This window comes from Cylas formicarius, unplaced genomic scaffold, assembly GCF_029955315.1.
Source record: "Cylas formicarius isolate icCylForm1 unplaced genomic scaffold, icCylForm1.1 PGA_scaffold_6__28_contigs__length_40554024, whole genome shotgun sequence".
In the NCBI taxonomy this organism is placed as follows: domain Eukaryota; kingdom Metazoa; phylum Arthropoda; class Insecta; order Coleoptera; family Brentidae; genus Cylas; species Cylas formicarius.
Window position 1 is genome coordinate 8,422,641 of NW_026844347.1, and position 21,576 is coordinate 8,444,216.

The 21,576-nt window shown below is 33.0% G+C and overlaps 1 protein-coding gene across 1 annotated transcript; it reads left to right on the forward strand.

The window, feature by feature from the left end:
* The first annotated feature begins 6,239 nt into the window (after positions 1–6,239).
* Positions 6,240–18,941, forward strand: LOC132703230 (GATA zinc finger domain-containing protein 14-like). The gene is made up of 6 exons (XM_060672357.1): positions 6,240–6,643; positions 8,984–9,624; positions 12,095–12,228; positions 13,614–13,649; positions 14,049–14,181; positions 16,763–18,941. Exons 1-6 carry the CDS (start codon positions 6,339–6,341, stop codon positions 16,828–16,830), a joined length of 1,317 nt encoding a protein of 438 aa, XP_060528340.1. The 5' UTR covers positions 6,240–6,338; the 3' UTR covers positions 16,831–18,941.
* Positions 18,942–21,576: the final 2,635 nt, after the last annotated feature.

Below are 21,576 nucleotides of genomic sequence, written 5' to 3' on the forward strand. Positions count from 1 at the left end.
AGAATTGACAGATTAGGTTAAGCATAAAAGACGCGCTTATTCAATGCTTCGCAGATAGGATAAATTTAGATTGTCTAATTCCGGAATTAACTAGAACAAGACCGTTCAAAAACGAACATTTAGTTGATTTCGGTGGTAGGCTACAACTTTTAAAGAGTAGTGTAAGACAGCGGATTAGTAATTCAGAAGATTTAGATCAAAATGAAAAACTGAAAATGAAATGAAATGAAAATGAAAATCGCGCTTAATACATTCATAGCTGGATGCACCTGGATGCTCAAAAACAACATGCATTTGAAACAACCAGATTGTTTAGAGGAAGCCATTGCTTATGATTCTGAATTTGAAAATTTTGAAAACCTCTACGGGAATCTAAGCAACACAACGAAACAATTCCAAATACCCAATTTTCAACAAGGTAATTCAAAACAATTCCAAATACCCAACTTCCAATAAAACAATGCAAAGCAATTCCAAACACCAAATTTTTGAACAATTCAACATGAAACAACATTTTCAACCATTTCAACAATTCCAAAATCAGCCGAATCTAAATAGATTTCAGCCTAGAATAAATGCCAACACAAGTTTTATGCCAAACAATTTTAACAATTTTTCAAATCCAAGCCAATATCAAAATCAATTCCAAAAACCACGATTTCCATCTCAACCAATAAATATTCAACCAAGGCAAATACCTCAAAGACGATTTCCAACAAATCGGGAAGTTTGCGGACCCCCCCAAAATGTCTTCAAACCTAATCAAATATCACCCAACCAACTTTCAAAACCGACACCAATGTCAGGTATCTCAAAACAAATGAATAATTCATTTACAAGACGACCGATAAGACAAAATTACTTTACAAACAACAATCAACCCCCGAATTTTATCGCGGAAGAACTATTTAATCAAGAATGCGACGAAAACTTTGCTTATCCTGTTAACCAAAACGAGTATAATGATTATAACGAATTTGAGGAAAATTACGAACAAAACGTCGAAACACAAAATCCAAATGACGAAAATTTTCGCGAACTCAGCCAAACAAACAACCCACCCTTGTAGAAATTAATATTTCTTCTAACAACCCTTTACCGTATATTCAAATACGTAAACCAAATATTAAACTACTAATAGACACAGGTAGTTCACGTTCGATATTACGTCCAACTATCGCTGAAAAATATTTTCCAAATTGCATTTATCATAAAAATAATGAAATAAAGACAGCAGTAGGAAGTCAAAATACCAGATTTCAAGCTAGAATACAAGCATTAACATCGATTATCGATAGATTTTATCTTATTTCATTTTCACGACTTTTTTGACGGAGTAATAGGTTTAACTGATTTAATTAATATGAATCTGAATATCGATTTATTAAATACAAAATTAATAGAATTTAACAACGAAATTCCATTTAAATATAGAAAACCATTGACACAATGTTTGAAAAAGGAAAACAAAGTCGAACACACAAAAGAATTCATTGATTCTTTTAATACGCGTAAAAATGTGCTAACTTCAGAGCCAGTATTATCTTATCTGAACTTTACAAAAAAATTTGAATTAACAACCGACGCATCGAAATATGCCATCTCAGGCATTTTATCCCAAGACGGACACCCAATATGCTACGCATCAAGAACGCTGAACCCAGCAGAGATTAAATATAAAAAAGGTAAAAACAACCAAGTAGCGGACGCTTTATCACGATATCCAACAGATACGAACGCTCTTGAAACTTACTCGATATTTAACAACTTAGAAGAACGAGCAGATTTTAATGATCAAAAATATGCTTTCATTAAAACAAAATTTAGAAGTAAAGAATTTCCTAAATTTAAAAAGATACCGTTAATACACCAAACGGAAAACAAATTAATAACAACAAAGACAAATATCATAGAAAAAGGGCAAAGAGGCCAAAGGCTAATAAAAATCTATTCTTTCAGGAAACCAATGAAGATAAAAATGTTGACTCTTCTACTCGTAGCAGCTTTAACCGAACGAATAATAACGACAGACGTACAAGTTACCAAACTCGTAAATCCTATACTTCCTATCCAGATAGGTAACGCGAAATTAATTTATAACAAACATACATTTATCCATTATGTAGATTTAAGCCAAATAATTAATCACGTAGTAAGCATAGAGAACGTATTTAAAATAATTAAAGATAAGTTTAATGTTAAAAATATAACTAATAATATTTCTTATTATGGACTTGCCGAAAATTTACTTCTAAGAACTGAATATTTAATACAAATTACGGTGGAAAAACTTGAAAATTTACATCCACATGTTCGTAAGGAACGAGGCTTAATTAACGCGGTTGGTAAAATAAATAAATGGCTATTTGGAACTCTCGACGCTGACGACGGAAATTATTATAAAGCAGCAATAAATACACTTGAGAAAAACCAAAATAATTTAGCCAAAGAACTAAAAAAACTAACCAAAACTATTGTGAAATTAAATGAAAATCAACGAAAACTACAAACTGGTTTAAAAACATTCCAAAATGCAGTATTAATGACGATAAACTCTTTACAAGACTATCTTAGTTTTCACGGTATCATTACGCAATGAAACTTAGATTGCCAAAATATTATAATGTTTCTAGATAACCTAGAAGGCGCTATTATGTTTGCAAAAGTTAATGCGCTTCATAATAGTATTTTACCGATTTCGGATTTGAATAAAATGCTTAAATATTTAGCATCAATTTATAAAGAAAATCAAATTCCCCAATTTAAAAACATTTTATCTTCTTATCAAATTTTGGGAACTCAGGTAAACTTTGTTGACTCGAAAGTGATCTTTGCAGTCCATGTCCCAATTTTAAGGTCCGAAATATTTTCCTTTTACCATACTTTCCCAATAATCCAAAATCAATCATTTTTTATACCCCAATACCCCTTCTACAGGAGGGGCGGCATTCTGGACGCCCTCTAGAGCGGCCTGGGGGCACAACGGGTGGCCTAAGTGCTTGGACGCCCGCGAGGGCGCCCCCCTTTAATACCAATACCAATACCAATACCCCTATATGGCACAAGCGGAGAAGAAGAGACAATTCACCGCAGAAACATGTCCCGTCATCGAAGAAATCTACTTTTGTAAAGAAGAAACTCATCCCCGAGATGTATGCGTGGAGAATTTATTTGACGACATCGGAATGGAAAACTGCCCAATTACGAAAATGAACCTGTCAGAGGCAATTATAGAACAAATCACTCGAAATTTAGTCCTTGTTTCGCCACAGAAGCCTGAAAAATTACTAATTAAGCGTAACACGGATTGATATATGCAAATCGAAGTACCAGTACTGATTAAATTACCAGTAAACTGTCAAATAGAAATTAGTGAAGAAAAATTCTTCAACGATGTGAAAATCCAGTTCGGAAAACCAATATTTTTACCAAAAATCCAATTGACAGAAATGAAAGCAATGAAAGCAATGAAAGTCCTCCCATGGAACCAGTGGAAGAAGAAACGAATACGTTCCAAATAATTGTTATTGTTTTTGGAATAATTATGGTCCTAATTTTAGTTTTCATCATCAAGAAGCTCTTATTCGGAAAGGTACGAGAATTGAAGAAAATCGCATCCAAAGAGGAAACCTGCCAGGGAGAAAATCTTGAAGCTTTTTCGAAAAAACACTCCGTTATTTTCGAAAGTTTGGATCAATTTATGGGTTTTGACTATTGTTTTCCATTACCTAAACACACATTCACAAAAAGGAAAGGATTAAATTTTAACAGACTTATGGCTTATGTTAAAAGTTGTAACTAGTTATATGTCCCAAACTGCAGACGAAGCCCAAAGCAAAGCGAAGATAACGCATCGCTGACACCGCATTAAAAGCCCTACTTATTCGATTGTAATATTGTAAAATACGCTCTTAATTATTCCAACCTTTGTAACGGCCAGTTCGAATAAAACCTCTCCCAAATTTTGAACATTTAAGTAACTGTAACCTATTTATTGCTGAACCAAAAATATATTATGTATTTCCTTCACGTTAAAATTAACGGTATATTTTGTTAGACATTGGGCGATATATAGCGATATAACTAATCCAAAGTATTAAAAAGGTGTTAGGTAGGATATAATATACGAGGTGTGTTCAAATAGTAAGGTGACTTTTGTATTCGATATCTTTTTTGTTTTGTGGGTACACATGTCGCTAACATATGTTCACAGTTTCAGCCAGTTTGCACTTTTACTTCGTGAGTCAGAAGCTACGTGTGTCGTGAAAATACGTGTTTTGTGTGTTAGGCGAGTCTTTACTGTATAGAAAAATGGAACAAAGAATGTCAAGGTTTTGCTTACTATTCTTTGATTAAGGTCAATAAAGAGTATTACCTTGAAGTTATGCGCCGTTTGCGAGAAGCTATACGAAGAAAACGTCCGGAATTGTGGGAAAACAATTATTGTTATTTAGGATGTTAAATGATATTTAAATTAAAAATAGAATGCTGTTATTTGTCTTTATTACTTTCCTATAATACATTCGAATTATGTCATATCAGTATTTTTCTTATTTTCTCTTTGTCTCTTCTAATAGACCATATAAGGTGCTTTTAAATTGAATGTCAATAATTAGGAAGGCGATTTTTGGGTTCACTTTAAAAAAAAATTCATATGAAATTATGTTCTAAACGTCTTAACTTTTGAGATACAGGGTGGAAAAGTTTTCAAAAATAAAATATATTTTTTTAATATTTATAATACTACTTTAGATATTTTAATGAAATTTGGCACACATATACTGTGTATCAAAAGTCATTATTTAGTTCCTTCAAAGAGTTCGTGGCAATATGAGGAAAAGGAAACAACTTATCTAGTTTCTATGTTCTACTTTTTTTTCAAAATGGTTGTTATTCATTTATTAAGAAACAACTTTGTTAAATATTATTAATAGTAGGTGGTGTATTGTTTTACAATAAGAATCGTTTATTGTTTATCTTGTTGTTAGGACTCTAGTTGGTAACTAAAAACTATATATTTTCGCAAAAAAAATCCTTAATAAAAATAATGATATTTCCATTTATTTATGAGCAGATTTAATATCTTAATTGTCGCCAAAATCTCACTTGGCATCTTCAATGCTCGCGCTCCGAAAACACTTCGAACACTTCGAACACACGGAGCGCGAGCATTGAAGATGCCAAGTGAGATTTTGGCGAAACGTCTGCAGGATTCCAGTCGGATGCAAGATTCCAGTCGGAGTTCAAAGAGCGAACGGATGATATCCCGGAATATAGTGTCATCGCATTTTTCCATCCGTGAAAATATATATATGTATATATATATATATATATATATATATATATATATATATATATATATATATATATATATATATATATATATATATATATATATATATATATATATATATATATATATATATATATATATATATATATATATATATATATATATATATATGTATCTACGGATTGGAAACTTTTTAACTTAAAAATAATGTTTGGTGAAGTATGTACAAAATTTTGCCAAAATTTCATTAATCAAGAACGAGTTACATTAAAAAAATAATAACTTTTAAAAAACCTCTTTTCAGTTCGGGTAATAAAAATCTTAAATTTTGATATTTTTATTACGATTTTACCTTTTTGATAACATTTAATTTTAAACCGCTGTAAAAACTACAAACTACTTTTTTGTTTTCCCAACACCAATTTTCACAAGGGGTTTGACATTTGTTTTTGAAATTTCCATATACAGTTTCCATGTGATCAAGTAGCCAAGATTACATAATTTCTCCTATTCTTGTCCTGAATTTCTATTTTTCAGTTCACTGGTCTTAATTCCTCAATAACAATATTTCATTCTTTTATTTCTTTTCATTTCTTTTATTACCGTTATTGATTGTAATTTTAATTTATGTATGTGCCACAATACTCAATAAAATGTTCTAAAAAATACCAAAAATTATTTCCCACAATTTAGCTTAAAGGTACATGAAAAAGTGTTAATCAAGCGGGCACTTTGGCAGTACATCAATTGAGGTATTTTGATTAACTAATTTGAACTAATTCCTGCAAACAAAATTATTCAAACCTGCGCTCTATTTTGTAAACAACACGTCAAGTTAAATCGTTATTAACGTTTGGTTATAATTTGTTGTGGACATATCAATCAGAAAAGCTCGGCCCGTGAAGTTACATTTATTCAGCAACCGAAACGACCTTTTCAATATGCTATAGCACGATTTTGATTATTTTATGTGGTCTACTATGAAAAGTATCCCAATACGGCTAATGTGACTTTCACACAAATGCAGAATATCTAGCTGAGAACAATGAATACGTTCGTTTTACTGCTCGTGAGCGTCAACTTAGCTATCAACGCTTATTGCGGTAACAGTACCAGTAACGACAGCGAAAAACTGAAAGATGTATTGAGAAATAACAGAACTTCGAGAAGCAAAAACGATACTGAAGACGGCAAGAACGTACTTCAGACACAAGCCTCGAGTAAATTAAGAGAGTGCGGAGTCCAGCCTAACGACGATAATGACAATTATGACGGAAATGCTTCTAGTAACTCGAATTTTAATGAATATGGTAATACCTACGGTTCGAGAAATTCAAATTCAAATTCGCAGTAAGTACATTTAATTTCACTTGAATACTTTATTTAATTTGTTATTAATAATGTTTTATAGATTCATATTTTGCTTTTGGATATTGTTTTTCCCATATAGCTATTAGAATATATATCCAGACACTTCACTCGTTTTGCCTTTGCAGTATTAAAAGTTATTGACGATCTCTAAGCTCCATGTTGGTTCTTAAATGTCACAAAGTCTCTTCTAAAGTTTAGTTTCTTCATAGGTATTACTAGAATAGACAGGGACTCTATATCTCTAGTAGATGGTTTTTCCATATTATTTCTCTCATAAATCCGCTGATCGTTGATGCTCTCATCGCTTGAGTTTGTGTTTCCTCTATTAAATCCCTCTCACTTGATATTGTTACTACAAGGTAATTGAAGTTCATTGTATAATGTTGTCTGCATCCTATAAGGTAGGCTCTGTAGGTCAACTTCATTCTATGCAACTAGTACTCCATCATCCGCACAAGAAAACATTTTTAGTGATCGATCTCCCGTTGTGTACCCTGTGTTGGCGTTGTTGATGCTTTCCATGATTCTGTCCATGAATACTGTAGGGCTGAGGCTGTCTTCCTGTTGTATAACCTAGACCTTGTTCTATTTCCTGGGTTCAGTTCTATAGTAATATTTTGATATTTATGATTCATATTGTTCTTAACTAGAATCTTTGACATGTCCTTCAATAGTACTTGATTAAAGGCATTAGTGAGGTCAACAAAACTTCAAACATAGGCTTTTTGAACTTTATTTTTATTAGTTGTAGTATTGTCTTTATTGCTTTCTGCTGCTGAACTGTTATTGCTATAATTTTAGTGAAAAGTTTTAAAACTGAGCTTTACAAGTTTATGATGCTAAAATTGTCTTTTTTGTAATAGGAGATTTTTTTATATAATTTATCAATTTTTCTACCTGTTCGGGTTTTTGTTGAACTCGTTTCAATCGCTCATCCTTCTTTGAACCAAGACGTCGTCATATATTTTGTTTATTTTTGTTAATGAAACTAATGTAACCGGCAAAAGAATAACGAAACTTTTTAAATTATTTAGAAATAAAAAATAAATCTTGATATTAGTATTCTTTACTAATTGATTTATTTGACTCAAGAACTAGAAATTAATGATTAAATAGTGTACACGTTTAGGTAAACACCTGTGTATTTCGTCGTTGTGTATGGCGTGATGCACATTCTAATTCTACATCGATCGAAAAAGCCTTTTCCTATACCTATATTCAAGGATTTGTCGCTATTTCCTATTTCCTAACAAACGACGATAAAACCCCAAAGTTATTTCTAATTGGCATTGACTTTGACCAAGTTTGACGTATTATTGGTTTTCTTTAATTCAGAAGAGTTAGGGAAATCTGGAACTGATGAGTCAATTCATCTTTGGAAGTCAGTTGTCCACAACGTGGCTGTATAAAAGAATTAGTGTACTTTTTCTACGTCTGCACAATGTACAAAATAGAGATTAACTATGGAATGGAATATTTCGTATCGTACTTAAATAATACTTCTAATTTAATAAAGAAAGAAAACGTTACTTCTCATCAAATTATGAATTGCAAATCAATTTTCAAATTGTAAATTATCATTCTTGTGCCGTCGTGTACGCTATAAGCGTTTATTAACAGTTAAAAATGGTTAAAAGTATATACACATAGCTTCCTGTACATCATCTTTCTAGCTTGTTGGTGTCGTTCCTTTTTTCTTTCTTTCGGAAGGAACCCAATTCCAGATTTTCTTAGGCCATCTATTCAATGTCATTCCTTCGAGATGTTTTTTACTTAGTGAGCCAGCTATATCCATTTGCTCTTTTATTTGCTAGTTTCTTAGGGGCTCCATTTTTAAAGGTACTATTACTTCTTCATGTAATCCAATCGTGGAGCCATCCTTATTTCACTTCATCAACGTCCAGGTTTCTAGTTCATAAGTGCTTAGTGTTTCAAAGATTGACGTGCATATCATTGTTTGGTCCTTTTCGGAATTCCATCCAAAGCAGGGAGTTCTCTTCTCATATAAATCTTTTTTCGTGCCTTTTTGGATACCGTCTCTCCACTGGTTGCAGTGTTTTATGGTTTTTTCATCTCTGATCGTTGTCACCTATAGCCACTCTTTGTATGGTATTTTATATTAATTGTATTGATAACTGATAATTGTATTTGTCTTATAAATATAATATAAATATGTAAATATTTAATTTTGTTATAAAATTTCTAATATTAGCCCTTACACCTCTATGCAAGTGACCTCAATGTCTTTTGAAATTTTCCGATATAAATGGGACTCAATTTTCCCTAAGAAAATGTAGTTTTGTTTCGTTTGGTTTTAAGGAACAGGTACGGGTCCAGTCAATCAAATAACAGACCGCAGCGCAATTACAATGGAGATAACGTCGGTAACAATTTTCAAAATGAGGAAAATAGACGAAACTCTAACCAGGAAGGTAATAGACACTATTATGAAAGTAGCTCGGACAGAGGCGACGACTCTGGTGACAGATACAGCAATTCAAGAAGAAACTCCTACGAAAATTCGCATTTCGGTGGCGGCTCCACCCAAAAAGCAAACTATTCCAAACTACACCCTTACAGTACCAATCCGTATCAGTCTAATAGTCGTGGAACTGATATAGATAACGACGATCACTCAAACCAAAATCGTAATAACGATCGAGGCAATAATCGATACAACGGAAACGGTTCCTGGGGCTATAGCTCTGAAGGTGGTCGGACTAACTACGGATATAGGCATTCCGGTAATTCCGGAATACAAAACAATGACCGCGATGAAAACTTCCGGTTTGGGTATAACAATGGCGGCAGTAATTATGCGACCAGCCAAAACCCGTTTAAAAACCAATGGTACGGGTCTAACGGCAACAGGGCCGGAGGGAACAGTGGGGGTAATAGTGGGACAAATTACAATTTTAATCCATATGGTGACGATTGCGACGAAGATGGTCAAAATAGAGGTAAGCGGTAAACCAATGAACCAAGGAATTAGGTGTAATTTTCGGAGAGTTCTCTAAGTTCGTTTGTCTGATGTTTATTATTATTCACGAGCGGCTGAATATAGCCAATGTGTTGCTTGCTATATTTTTTCTACGAGCATTATTTTTTGGGTACATTTTTGAAAAACAGCACGAATATATTCACTGAGTGGTGTGTCACGTGACATCAGAACTGACAAACGTCAAAACACTATGGCTAAAATCTACCGAAAACATCCGATCGCTCTCAAACTTGAGACTAAATTAGCGGAAATATGTTAGCTCACGACCGCGGTAATTAAGATGATGCCTCAAAGTGACGGAAGTATGAAAAAAAAATATTCAAAACATTTTGCGTAGAAAATTGGATATGGCACGTATTTCAAAGTCATGAGAATATTGAATAATTTGACAAGGTTTTTAAATGCCACTGTCAAAGCTTAGAAAGAAAATATTGACATTTAATAGTCTTCCAGCATCATTTGAAGTTTTGTATGTTGGTGTGTTTGTTTATTGCATTATACATGACATGAAACCAACCCTAAGTATTTATTTTAATTTTAAATTGATATTAAACTTATATTGTTCGTACAATTTCGATTCAGCATCAAGTAAAGTAATTTTGCTTTGGTCAGTTGATCTATATTTACATGGAAATGCTATTAGCATGGCGTAGAAGAGTATATTTATGACAATTCTGTGTAACTTTGTGAATTAAATTAAAAATTAAATAAATTAATTGCAATTTTCTATTTAATTTTAATCCTGTCAACCACTGGAACCATAAGCTTAAAATATTTAGCAATTAGCTATATATAAATCTTCAATTAAACCTAAAATATTATATATTAAAATGGTACTTTGGTATCCTTAAATTCCATTTTTATAAAAATTTTCTTTACGAAACATATTTTTGTTTTGTTTTTCTGGTAATAGGAAATGCATTTCAGAGACATCTACTTGCGCCACTTGCAAAATAATTTCTCTGTAATTTTCTACATTTCAAATAAAAATTAATCAGATATAAAACAAAATGCTTATTTTAAATAACAAATTTTATTTTCCATTCTTTTGTTATAGTTTTTAAACATAACCTCAAGCACTTAGGTACCTGGGACCATTTAGACAATTTTTCGCATTTTTTAGGATGCCAACAATTGCATTTTTAGCAGTCAATAACCATAATATAGTATTCAAAACTTTAAATTTAAAAATATTTTTAGGTTATTTGGGCGTATATAGGACTTACATATAAAAAATCTATATGTTTTATGTTAGAAAAATCTAGTGTAATAAAACCTCATTAAGTATGCAAAGATACCTACTACAGATTGATCCAACGAATACTTCTTTCTTTTTTTCGAGTGCAGTTAGTAAACCCCGGTTTAGGTAAATTTATGAGTTGTTTGCTCTTCCATTCACCAACAATGATGTGCCAAAGACTTCCCGGTCTCGTAAAACGGAAAGAAAATAGATAATATAATTAAACATTATACAGCAATAAGTAAGAAAGAAGAAAGGAAGTATTCAAGTTGCCACATTTTCTCCTCTACTGCTTTTCGTCAGTCTTCACAAGTCCTTTCACTTACAGCAATACAAGTTCTATAGTATTTTCTTTTCCACGATATGCTGGTGTGCCACCGTTACACTATGCTTCTCTTCAAGGGCTTATTTCATAAAGCGATGTCTGTTTAAATTTGCTATATATAATAATTCCTTTATTTTTGGTTCTAGATAACCGTCATTAATCCGCATTTCATTAAGATAAAGGATTTTCTGTTGCTGTTTTCGATAATGCTTTATATTTCTCAAGTATTTTCGTGACGAGCAAACAATTTCATCGCTTTCCTGTACAAGTGCTTTACGGTTGCAGACATACATATACCTTATGAAGTGGTCCGTAAAAGTATTCTAGTTATCAATGGAATACAGTCAGTCTTGCTAAGCTACATCAAAAACTTTTCTTCGAATTACACAGATTGATACCAGTTTGCCTTAATTTTTCTTGGGGGTTCCACTTCATCTGCTGTCTTTCTCGCCCGCAATAATTTCAAAACCTTCTATTATTCGACAATATAGGTCATAGGCACAGTTTGTTGCGCAGTAAAATTCGGGCAATCGTATTTTTTGAAGTTACTTATAGACAGTGTAGAATTACTGTTAACACTACAGCTCAGCAGCAGAATCTGATGGGTTAAAATAAACAAATATACACATATGACATAACCTATAATTAAAAAAATCAATTGAAATAATCTATATATGAAATTCACTAAATTAAATTCATGAATATATTACGAGATAAACTTTTCTTCTTTTTGAATTACACTTCAGGTGCCCTCACCAAAGACTGATACTAGTCTACCTGACCGATCGAAGACTAAATCGATCGCAAAGTATAATCTAATTGCACCAAAAAATACCATACTGACATTACTTTCTGTAATCGTAGAAAACAACGGCGGTTATGGTTACCTGCACCATCGCCATATGCCTCCAGTCATGAAAAATCTTCTAAAAGGAACACGAAAGAAGCGATATAGTTTCGGAATTCATAAAACGAACAAATCGAATAACAACGATCAAGTAAGTTTCTAACAAGGTCTCTTAAATATTTGGTATTTTGACAATCCGGGAAATATACTTCAATAAAAATCAACCACTATTCCAAAACTGCTAAATGTCAAGTTTTTGTATTCTGTTGTTTGAGGAACTCTGTATATCTCATTATTTGATTCAAGGTTATATAAACTTCTTATTTGGGTTTTAAAAGTAGCTACACTCTTTTCGTCCAATGTTCTACCTTGAACTACTTAGAACGTGTGCGACTCAAATCGGAACAAATTTTTCGGTCAGTAACCTCAATACAATTTAATGTAAGCAACGTAGGAGTCCGTGCATTTCTTTCCAAATAATTAGTTGAATTCACTGCTGTTGCTATTAGAAATGAGCCTTAATAGCAATTTTGGAAAATGTCAAAATGATCACAAATTGATCGAACTACGAAAACCTGACCCACCTCTCCAATATACTAACCCAGCTTAACACCTTTTTGGAAAAAGCCGATAAAGACATCTATTTTGTTTGTAAGAATCTATGGTGCTGCTAACTTTAATTTAATTTACATCGTTTAATAAGTTATTAACAACTGGAACAGGGCTATTCTCCTCAACTATTTTATGATGACATGAGAAATACAATAATCCATATTTTTCAATAACTTTTATTAAACATTTAAATTAAATGTATACTTTCTAACTAACACATTTTTTAAGCTACTCGACAAATTAAAAATTGGTACAAGTAAACATTTATTTTATATTATCATAACCTCATAATATCAACCAAGATTCAACTAAAATTTTCTATTAACATGTGCCCGGATACATTCTGGAAGGTATTTTGACGAAGTTTGTTAAAGTACTTCATCATGCTGGACGTTATGTTGTACTTGACGATGTCAGTTCTTTAAATTTCTTTTTATTATACCATTTGTTTATTGCTTTAATTTGAATCACTCAAATAATGGGACAAAACTAAAAATTTGCATAATTTTGAAACGCCTTAAAACCTCCTCGAGTGCCACCGTGCGAACAGGATCCAGTCTGATGATATGATGTTTTCTCAAAATGTATTTTTATGGATAAAAAATTAATTTTATCATATATTTTGAATAGTATGTGACGATAGAGTTAGGTAAGGGGTATATCCAAATGATTGTGCTGCCGCCTAGCGGTTAGTCTTCACAGTAACAGAAAAGTCATATACAATAGCAGGGACAGAAAACCGCAACAAAGTGTAATGTTTGCGTTTGAGTCAGTGATTGATGACATATGGTAAAGTAATCGTGGTAAGAACTTTACAATTAATTGTTGTCGGGCCATGCCACTCTGTGCAAAAAGCGCTCGTCAGGAGTTGATATAGATAGAAACGTCTTCGTTTTTAAATCGTCTTAATTCATTATTTTGCAGTGTATCAGTCAGTGCGTCTTCGCCCATTTGCAAATCGTAAGTAGCTACGTGGAAACCAAAGACAATAAATCCCATAAGAACCAAATTGTCAATTAATCATAATGCAGTCATAAAAGGCTACGCATCCAGAATTAACGAGATATTCGAAGGGATACTTAAGTTGCTGCTTTATTTTTTACGTTGCAATTAAGAAAAATTGAGGAAGGTAAATATTTATGGTGTAATGATAAAAAGCCGATTTGGTAAAAAATGAATGTTCATGACAGTAACTCCATCTGTAAATTTTATGAGAAGAAAGAATAGAAAAAATTACAGCCAGCTGTATATTATATAGTGGTTTATTGTCAACCGTCTCTATTGTGCTTTAATGTCTTCGGTGAAAGTCATGGGTAGTTTTCAAATGTACAGGGTGCTGAAATTTAATACATATTTAAGTTAGATGACTACAGATCGCCATCGGAGACCATGTTCGTCAAATGGATCCAAGATCATTATAAAGAGAGCGACGCAGAAAGAGTTGATACGCTGAGACACGTGAGGAGATGTTTCGCGAGATTGACAAGCACTGGTGGGTAATGGGTATGGTCTGTTCATAGATATAAGAAAGTGACCAATTGCTTTTGAATGGGATTATCCAAGGGCGGTCATTAACATACAATGCAACAAGATTATTACCAAAAGTTTCGGAATTTAAATTCAGGTGTGGTCTGTAATAGAAAATAATTTTATACCTACCTGTGTTTAATATTCTTTGGTTTGGTTTCCTTAGTTTAAGTTTATTAGTAATCATTCTTATTTCGTATATAATACAGTGTGTGTTGAATCGTGTGCGAATTATGCAAAATATGTGCGAGTCTAGTGTATCTCATTAGATGCTCCCACCCAAATGTAGAAAACACTATTCTATTGAGACTAAGGAAGTTATAAACAATGTATATTTGACTCTCATAGAACGTGGTGCCAGCAAGCAAGCATCTTAAGAAGAAACGGCCACATTGACGAAAATTCCAACATCAACTGTATGGAAAATTGTGAATGGGATTAATTACAGTGAGGAAAAAAAGAAGCGATGCTGACATTTTCTCGAGTGTAGATGAAAGTGGTCAAGATATAATACGGCGTAAAATTTACAGTTATACGAGGAACAAAGCGTGCCTACATTAGATATCTTAATTAGGAGGCTGGAAAAAGATGAAACCGGCCAATTATTTACTTGGATGAAACCTGGTTCGACACTTATGATACCCCCGAAAAGGGTTGGGTTGACTCAAGTGATAAGTGTAAAACAAACGCGCCATCAAAAAGAGGTAAAAAAATAACTAGTTTGCATGCTGGCTCTAAAGATGGTTGGATTCCAAATGGACTTTCTCTGTCTGCGAAAAATATTAAAGATTCTTCTCTGGATTATCATGAGGACACCAACGCTGATTTATTTGAAAGTTGGTTTAAAAACAATTTTTTTCACGAAGATTATATCAAAAAGCAATTAATTGAGGTTCTACAAAGCTTGAACCCACAAAAGGAATACGTCTGTGATAATTATGCAAAAAATCTAGGGCATACAGTTTTAAGACTTCCACCTTACCACTGTATATTTAATCCCATTGAACATGTTTGGCACCAACTGAAATCTGCCATTCGTCGTAACAATTTTATTCCCCGTGTTAACTCCAATGTCCTCAAACTTATGGAAACCGAAGTTTTTAACATCCCTCCACAAAGTTGGGCAAAAGCAGAACAATCGTATATCGTATATATTGCAAATAATATAGAACAATAACAAATAATAGAACAGGCGATGATAGCGATAGTGATACTGATATATTATGTGAATAATTTTCAGTAATTTAAGTAGGTAATAAAAATAATTTGTTATTTTATTTTAGATTCAAACATAAATACAAAACTAAATAAATAAATATTGTTTAGTATCTTTCCTAACAAAACCCCAAATAATTAAATTCTAAGCAAAGTACGGACCTGTTCGGCCATATTTCATTCTTACAACTTGCCCGGGTCTTTTCTTAATTCGTATCAGTTAGTCACTTTCTTATATCTATGAGCAGACGTTACTGTGAAATCAGTTTTCAAGTAATAGATATTTTCTATGTATGTGTTGGTAAAAAGCAATGCTTTAAACGTACTCTGAAAATGCCGGGTTGAGAGAAAAAGTTAATATGACTGAGACTTTAATTTTAAATAGTTTTAGTTAGTTATAGATTATAGGTTTTGTATAACCATACATACAAGGCCTTTAATGGTATTTTGCGGTGTTGAGAAAAAGTTTATGGTGTTGTGTATCGCATTTACAATTCTCGCTATTCTACAAAGTGGACAATGGAATATTTGACAAAATCATGGCGGCAATTTGCAATTTTATAAAGAAACTATTAGATTAGATTAGAGGTGATGAGCAGGACTACAATCATGATTCTGGGTTGTGAAATGTTTCTTAAATGAGATAAATAAATCTCCGTAGAACCTCTACAGTGGACTCCAAACTAGGTTACCAAATGAAAGCTTGCCAAAAACAAACGTGTTAAACAATAACCTTAATATTTGTAATGCCTACAGATATAATCTAAAGATATTTAAGCAAACTAAATCGATATGCATGTCAAACATTAGCTTGGAACAAATAATAATTTTAAGTCCCTGATGTGGTCTACTTTTGATAAAATATTACTATTATTTTTGTAATCAAAATTTGCTACTGATTTATTTCTTGTATAAAAAGTAGTTTGGAATTATTGATTATAATTGAAAAAGAAATTGAGAATCATTTTTAAAAATGTGTCTACTTCGCCCATTGTATATAAGTGCCAGTGACTTTATTGGTTAATGATTAATGGTTAACAAAAACTATTATCACCCAAGTTACGACTTATTTGTTGAGAGATGAAGCAATTATTCTACAAGTGACTAGCAAGCAGTCAGTTTAATGATCTAAAAAATAACAATATACTTTATTGTAAAACCAGTAGTAGCAGCTACTGAAAGTCTGCAAATCGTGCGAAAAAATTTTGCATAATATACTATTATAATGGCAATCCAAAATAATTCTCAAAGTAAATAAATGGCAAACCAAGAAAAATGAAATAATACATGTTTAATTAGAGTATTGTCATAATCATATTGTTTTGTTTCAGATATTGAAGACGGTTGCGAATTTTCAAGTCGGCTGTCCGAATGTCTTAATTTGTCTTTAGAGATTTGATTTCTTGTACACCGAACCAAGAATTTCCTAGCTTAGACACGGTGGTGCTTTTATGAATAAACAATACTGTTTTTGATTGTCTCCGGCATAACAGTGCTTCAGTTAAACTTCTTTTAAGTCACCTTCCCTAGCGACAGCAGATTGTTATGCACCTATTAGGGCAAACAGCCTCTACAATGACCGCAGAGGATACCTTCTTACCTTTTACCATTTTTAACCATTGTTGTATTGTTAGGTTATAGCCGAAAATATAATTGCTTGGATGTGAGTTTTATCGGGCAAACACAACTATAGACCAAACTGACATAACTAACCAAAGCTACCATCTTATTTACTTTTCTCATAAGATAAAGCGGTTCGACACATAAAAAACTAGCGTTTGGTTAGTATTTGCCCCTATATAAAAAGCATACAGATGTGAGCTGGTGATTAATTTTGCACAAACATAAGCTTATGAAATATAGGTATAAAATACAATGAATGGTAGATATTATTTTTTCGTCATTCAACAATTTGATAAGTGTAAACCATCTTGGGGCTTTCCTTGATCCGAATGCAACGTGTGGAAAACTTTCAAGAGGTATACTTGTGGCGCCAACTGCTTGCAAAAGATAGTGTGAATTATAATTATGGTTTATATTATATGGTAAAAAATTGTATAGGTTTATAATATATCCGTGCTCTTTGATTTGCTTCAACAGCTGGCATTACTCAATAGGCGCAAATATTAGAAAAACTTCTATTTCGTGAATAAATTTATGAAGAACATGGACTAATTTTATGAATTAATTCGCAATTGTATAAGAGAAAAGTCCAAATTTGGCAAATTAGAGTTAGTGCATTGTTGTTCTGAGAAGTTTACTATATTTTATGCTGCCTACTATTTATATTTGACAAAGTCGTGTGCTTGCTAACATAAGTACCTTTTTCCTATAGGTCTATGCAATTCATTATATTCTTAATTATCATTTCACGCTGTTAATTTTACGATTGACTTAGGTCTGTTTTCACATTAGTTTGAAACTTATTTGGGCGTGTGCGGAGTAAATTGTGAAAATTGTTGGCACACAAGCATACAGCTTGGAAAAGTAAAAGGTTAAAGCACAGTTTTAAAGAATATCTAAAATGGATTCATCAGATGAATATGAATATTTAATTTCACGACAATGATTTGGATTTATTTTTAGAAGAAACAATAAAACCAAAAAACCTCGGATTATCTTGGGCAAAATAGAGAATTATCGTTACTAATATTTTTAGATTTATTTTATTAAAAAACTTACGAAAAAAGACAGGGTACCAAACAATCCGAAACTTCACATGAAAATGTCTCAGGATTTAAATTCAAAACCAGATTTAACAATGATTTAAGTCACATGTTTACATGGCAATTATTCCAGAACAAGTAACAAGAAACAAAGAAAACCTAAAAATGTGCGTTGACATTTCTTCTTCTTATATTATTTAAGATTAAGCTAGCTATATATTAAAATTAATACAAGTACAAGACTGTACACTTGCGTACAGTCGCGCCATCTAGTCTGAGCTAGCGACAAGACTATCGCTGTTCCACGCTTTGTTATGCAATAAGCATTTTCTTTCCTAAAATCTCGAATTTGTAGCATGGTTGCGATAGGTGGCGCTGCATTAAGCTTTTTCATAAGTGTATGGACTAAATGTCAAAGTTCGGGAATTCTATTTTACGAATTCATGCATTTTTATAATTAATTGCGTAGCGGAGAGTTTACTCGTATGTACTTACGTAATCTGGTATCGAGATAAAAGCCTCGGTTTCTATAAGGGCGCAACAAACACTCACACTTCCTGATTGATTCGAAATGAGTTTGTAGTCGGAGTTTACCAAAGCTGAAATAACCTGAAAGTCCATTGGGAATGTTGTTAATGAGTAGACGAATGGACATTAGAGCATAGCGGAGGCAGGAAATAATTTTACTGTTTAATCTTTTGTGAAGACCGCTTGGCTATAAATGAATCTTCGAAACGTACCTTATTTATTGTTAGATTGTTCTGATTGATGTTAGTTTATTATTATTTATCTAGTGTTACGAAAATTAAAAAAGGAGTCGTACACATTGTCAGAATAGTTAATAAATGAAAGAGTATAGCGCAAAGACTGGTATCTTACTTAATCTTTGGTGAGGTGTGACGGGACCATTAGAACTGACAAACTTCAAAATATCAGGGCTAAAATATACCAGAAACCTTTAATTCTTCCCAAACTAGTGACTAAGTGACTAAATTACCAAAAACTTTCGAAACGGTATGTGACCTTTAGCTAAAGAAGCTGATATCTTGCAGTGACACTTTGAGCAAGCTTGATCGGTGCATAATTAGATATGTTATAGTAGGCGAATAGAATAGAATATTACGCAACAAGTGCGGTAAACGGCATTTGACTCACGAGTTTATTTGACACGACCGAAGCGCAGCAGAGCGAGTTTTTAATAAACGAGTGAGTTAAAAAGTTTACCGAATTTGTTGAATACTATACTTTTTCTACGACCGTTAGTGTTTGGGTCCATTTTCGCAAAACAACACGAATACATTCACTGACATGACCGTCAGAATTGACAAACGTCAAAATTCAAAGCATGGGAAATCTCTGAAAACATCCGATTGCTCCCAAATCCGTGCGGTAAAATCCCGAATGTCCGAAGTGGCTCGGATTCATGGGAAACGAAACTGACGTGGTAAAGTGACGCTTCCCGCACGCTAGATCGGTGGGTAATTAGGTACTTTACAGGCGGGAGTAGAAAAAATATTTGAAACTAAGCAGTCGTATACCGTGTTGTAACTTATGGCTAACTTATTACACATTGCTTTAATCTCTTTGGTTCGCTCTAGACTAGAGTATGCATCTGTGGTCTGATTTGAATATGCCTGCCATACAGATAACATTGAAGCCGTTCAGAAAATATTTTTAAGATATTTGGCTTCAAGGGCGTTTATCAATATCTATAATGGGTATCAGATCAACTGCAGTATTATAACTAAGGCCGTCAATATTGATACTCTTCAAACCAGAAGATTTCAAAGTGATTTAGTTTTTCTCTTTAGGATTCTGAATGGTTGGTATTATCGTCCAGCTCCTGTATATAGCATACAATTTAACCCACATCACAGAAGCTGTGATAACTCAATGTTCCACATTCATTACCATCGCGCAAATTATGGAGTTTATTCATCTCTTACTAGAGTACTGAAAGCGTGCAACTGTCTTAAGCTTGATCCTTTTGTCCGCAGCCTCTACTCATTGTGATGTTTTCTGTTTGAATTCTACCACTTAACTCTATTTATTGTTATTGTTATATTTTGTTCTGGTTTCTAAATGTTATACTGCTGTCTATTTCTCTGTTTGCCTTTAATTAATGTGAAAGTTTTGTAAATTGGTTAAACCGTAAATAAATAAATAAATCAATAATTTATCTAAATTTGACGATATAAGCTTTATGTTGTTCGGCCTGTTTAATGATGGCATTAAACATTTTCATTTTATTACTCTCTGGCTTTAAGAAACCAAGTATAACGCTTCTGCTTCGAAAATATCCACACCGAGTTACTGGTAATTTACTCAATTTTTCCGCCTTGAAAAAACATACCGTATACTCTATTTTTCACTCGGCTATCATAAATAACTGGTTAATGAAATGGCAAACGAAACGGAAACGTTTGCGTGGCGGAAATGAGATTGAGGGTAACATTATTATCCTCCGTGCATTTTTTTCCGTGCCTGTATTCGTTTAATTCGGGTACATGCGGATGGAGGCTTTTCCATCTCCAAAATAAATAGATTTCGGAAAAGTGCGCCACCGAACAAGCGAACAGCGCAAGAGATTAATATTATCGGAATATGGAGGAACTTGACGTAAGGGTTTTTTTTGTTTATTCGAATGTACCCTGCGTTCAATTTACCGAAATATCAAGTTAAATAAAAAACATGGTCTAGGGTTAGCAACCATATATTTTGATAATCACATATAAAAGAAAACACTAATAGTCTCTGAGATTTAAAGGGAAAACCCTGCAGGTTTTATAGGTATTGAGTAGAACACGTTATTTTCAATGAATACTTAATAAGTAATGATTTCGAAGACTGCTATGACTGAAAATTAAAGTTATTCTTCTTGTTGGTATGTTAGCTTTGTTCACGGAATCCAACATATTGTTGATTGGTGATTGCGCGTTCGGGGTCTAAATACGTTCCGCATTGACAGTTCTACGCAGTAAAATTAAACATATTATTATTGTATAGATGGACTCATGTGATACTTTACTTTTTTGGATTTGTATAAATAATACAGAAAGCAAGTGGATTGTTTAAAAATAAAAGAAATAGCTAAAGAGGCTCAAATTAAAAAAAAAAAACGCTGCAAATTGCGAATACGTATGGAGGGTTTTAGAAAGAGCACATAACAATTACGTAGTCGACCCCAATCAAACCGGAGTCGGACTTGAGAGAAAAGGTTTTGAATATCACAAATAATGACGTAAATTTTCGGGAAGAAAAGAATGTGCAGCCTGAGGTTCTTCTGGCAGCATGGTGTGGATGAACTGTGGAGCATATCGACCATTAACAAATCCTCTTTTACTATTTATAAATCTTCTGACGTTTTGTCAATCACCCTGTTGGCGTTTTCAGAGCATAACTGAAAATGGTTTACGTTCTTCTCTGTACCTGCTGGGGGTGAGAGATAAAGGAGGGACATGAACATGGGCTCGGATGAC

What these genes read in the sequence shown, in the direction of transcription:
- LOC132703230 (XM_060672357.1), top strand. Translation starts at nt 6,339, where the DNA reads ATGAATACGTTCGTTTTACTGCTCGTGAGCGTCAACTTAGCTATCAAC. An exon ending in AATTCAAATTCAAATTCGCA is followed by an intron (nt 6,644 to 8,983) that starts GTAAGTACATTT and finishes TTTGGTTTTAAG; the next exon opens with GAACAGGTACGGGTCCAGTC. An exon ending in AATCGAATAACAACGATCAA is followed by an intron (nt 12,229 to 13,613) that starts GTAAGTTTCTAA and finishes ATTATTTTGCAG; the next exon opens with TGTATCAGTCAGTGCGTCTT.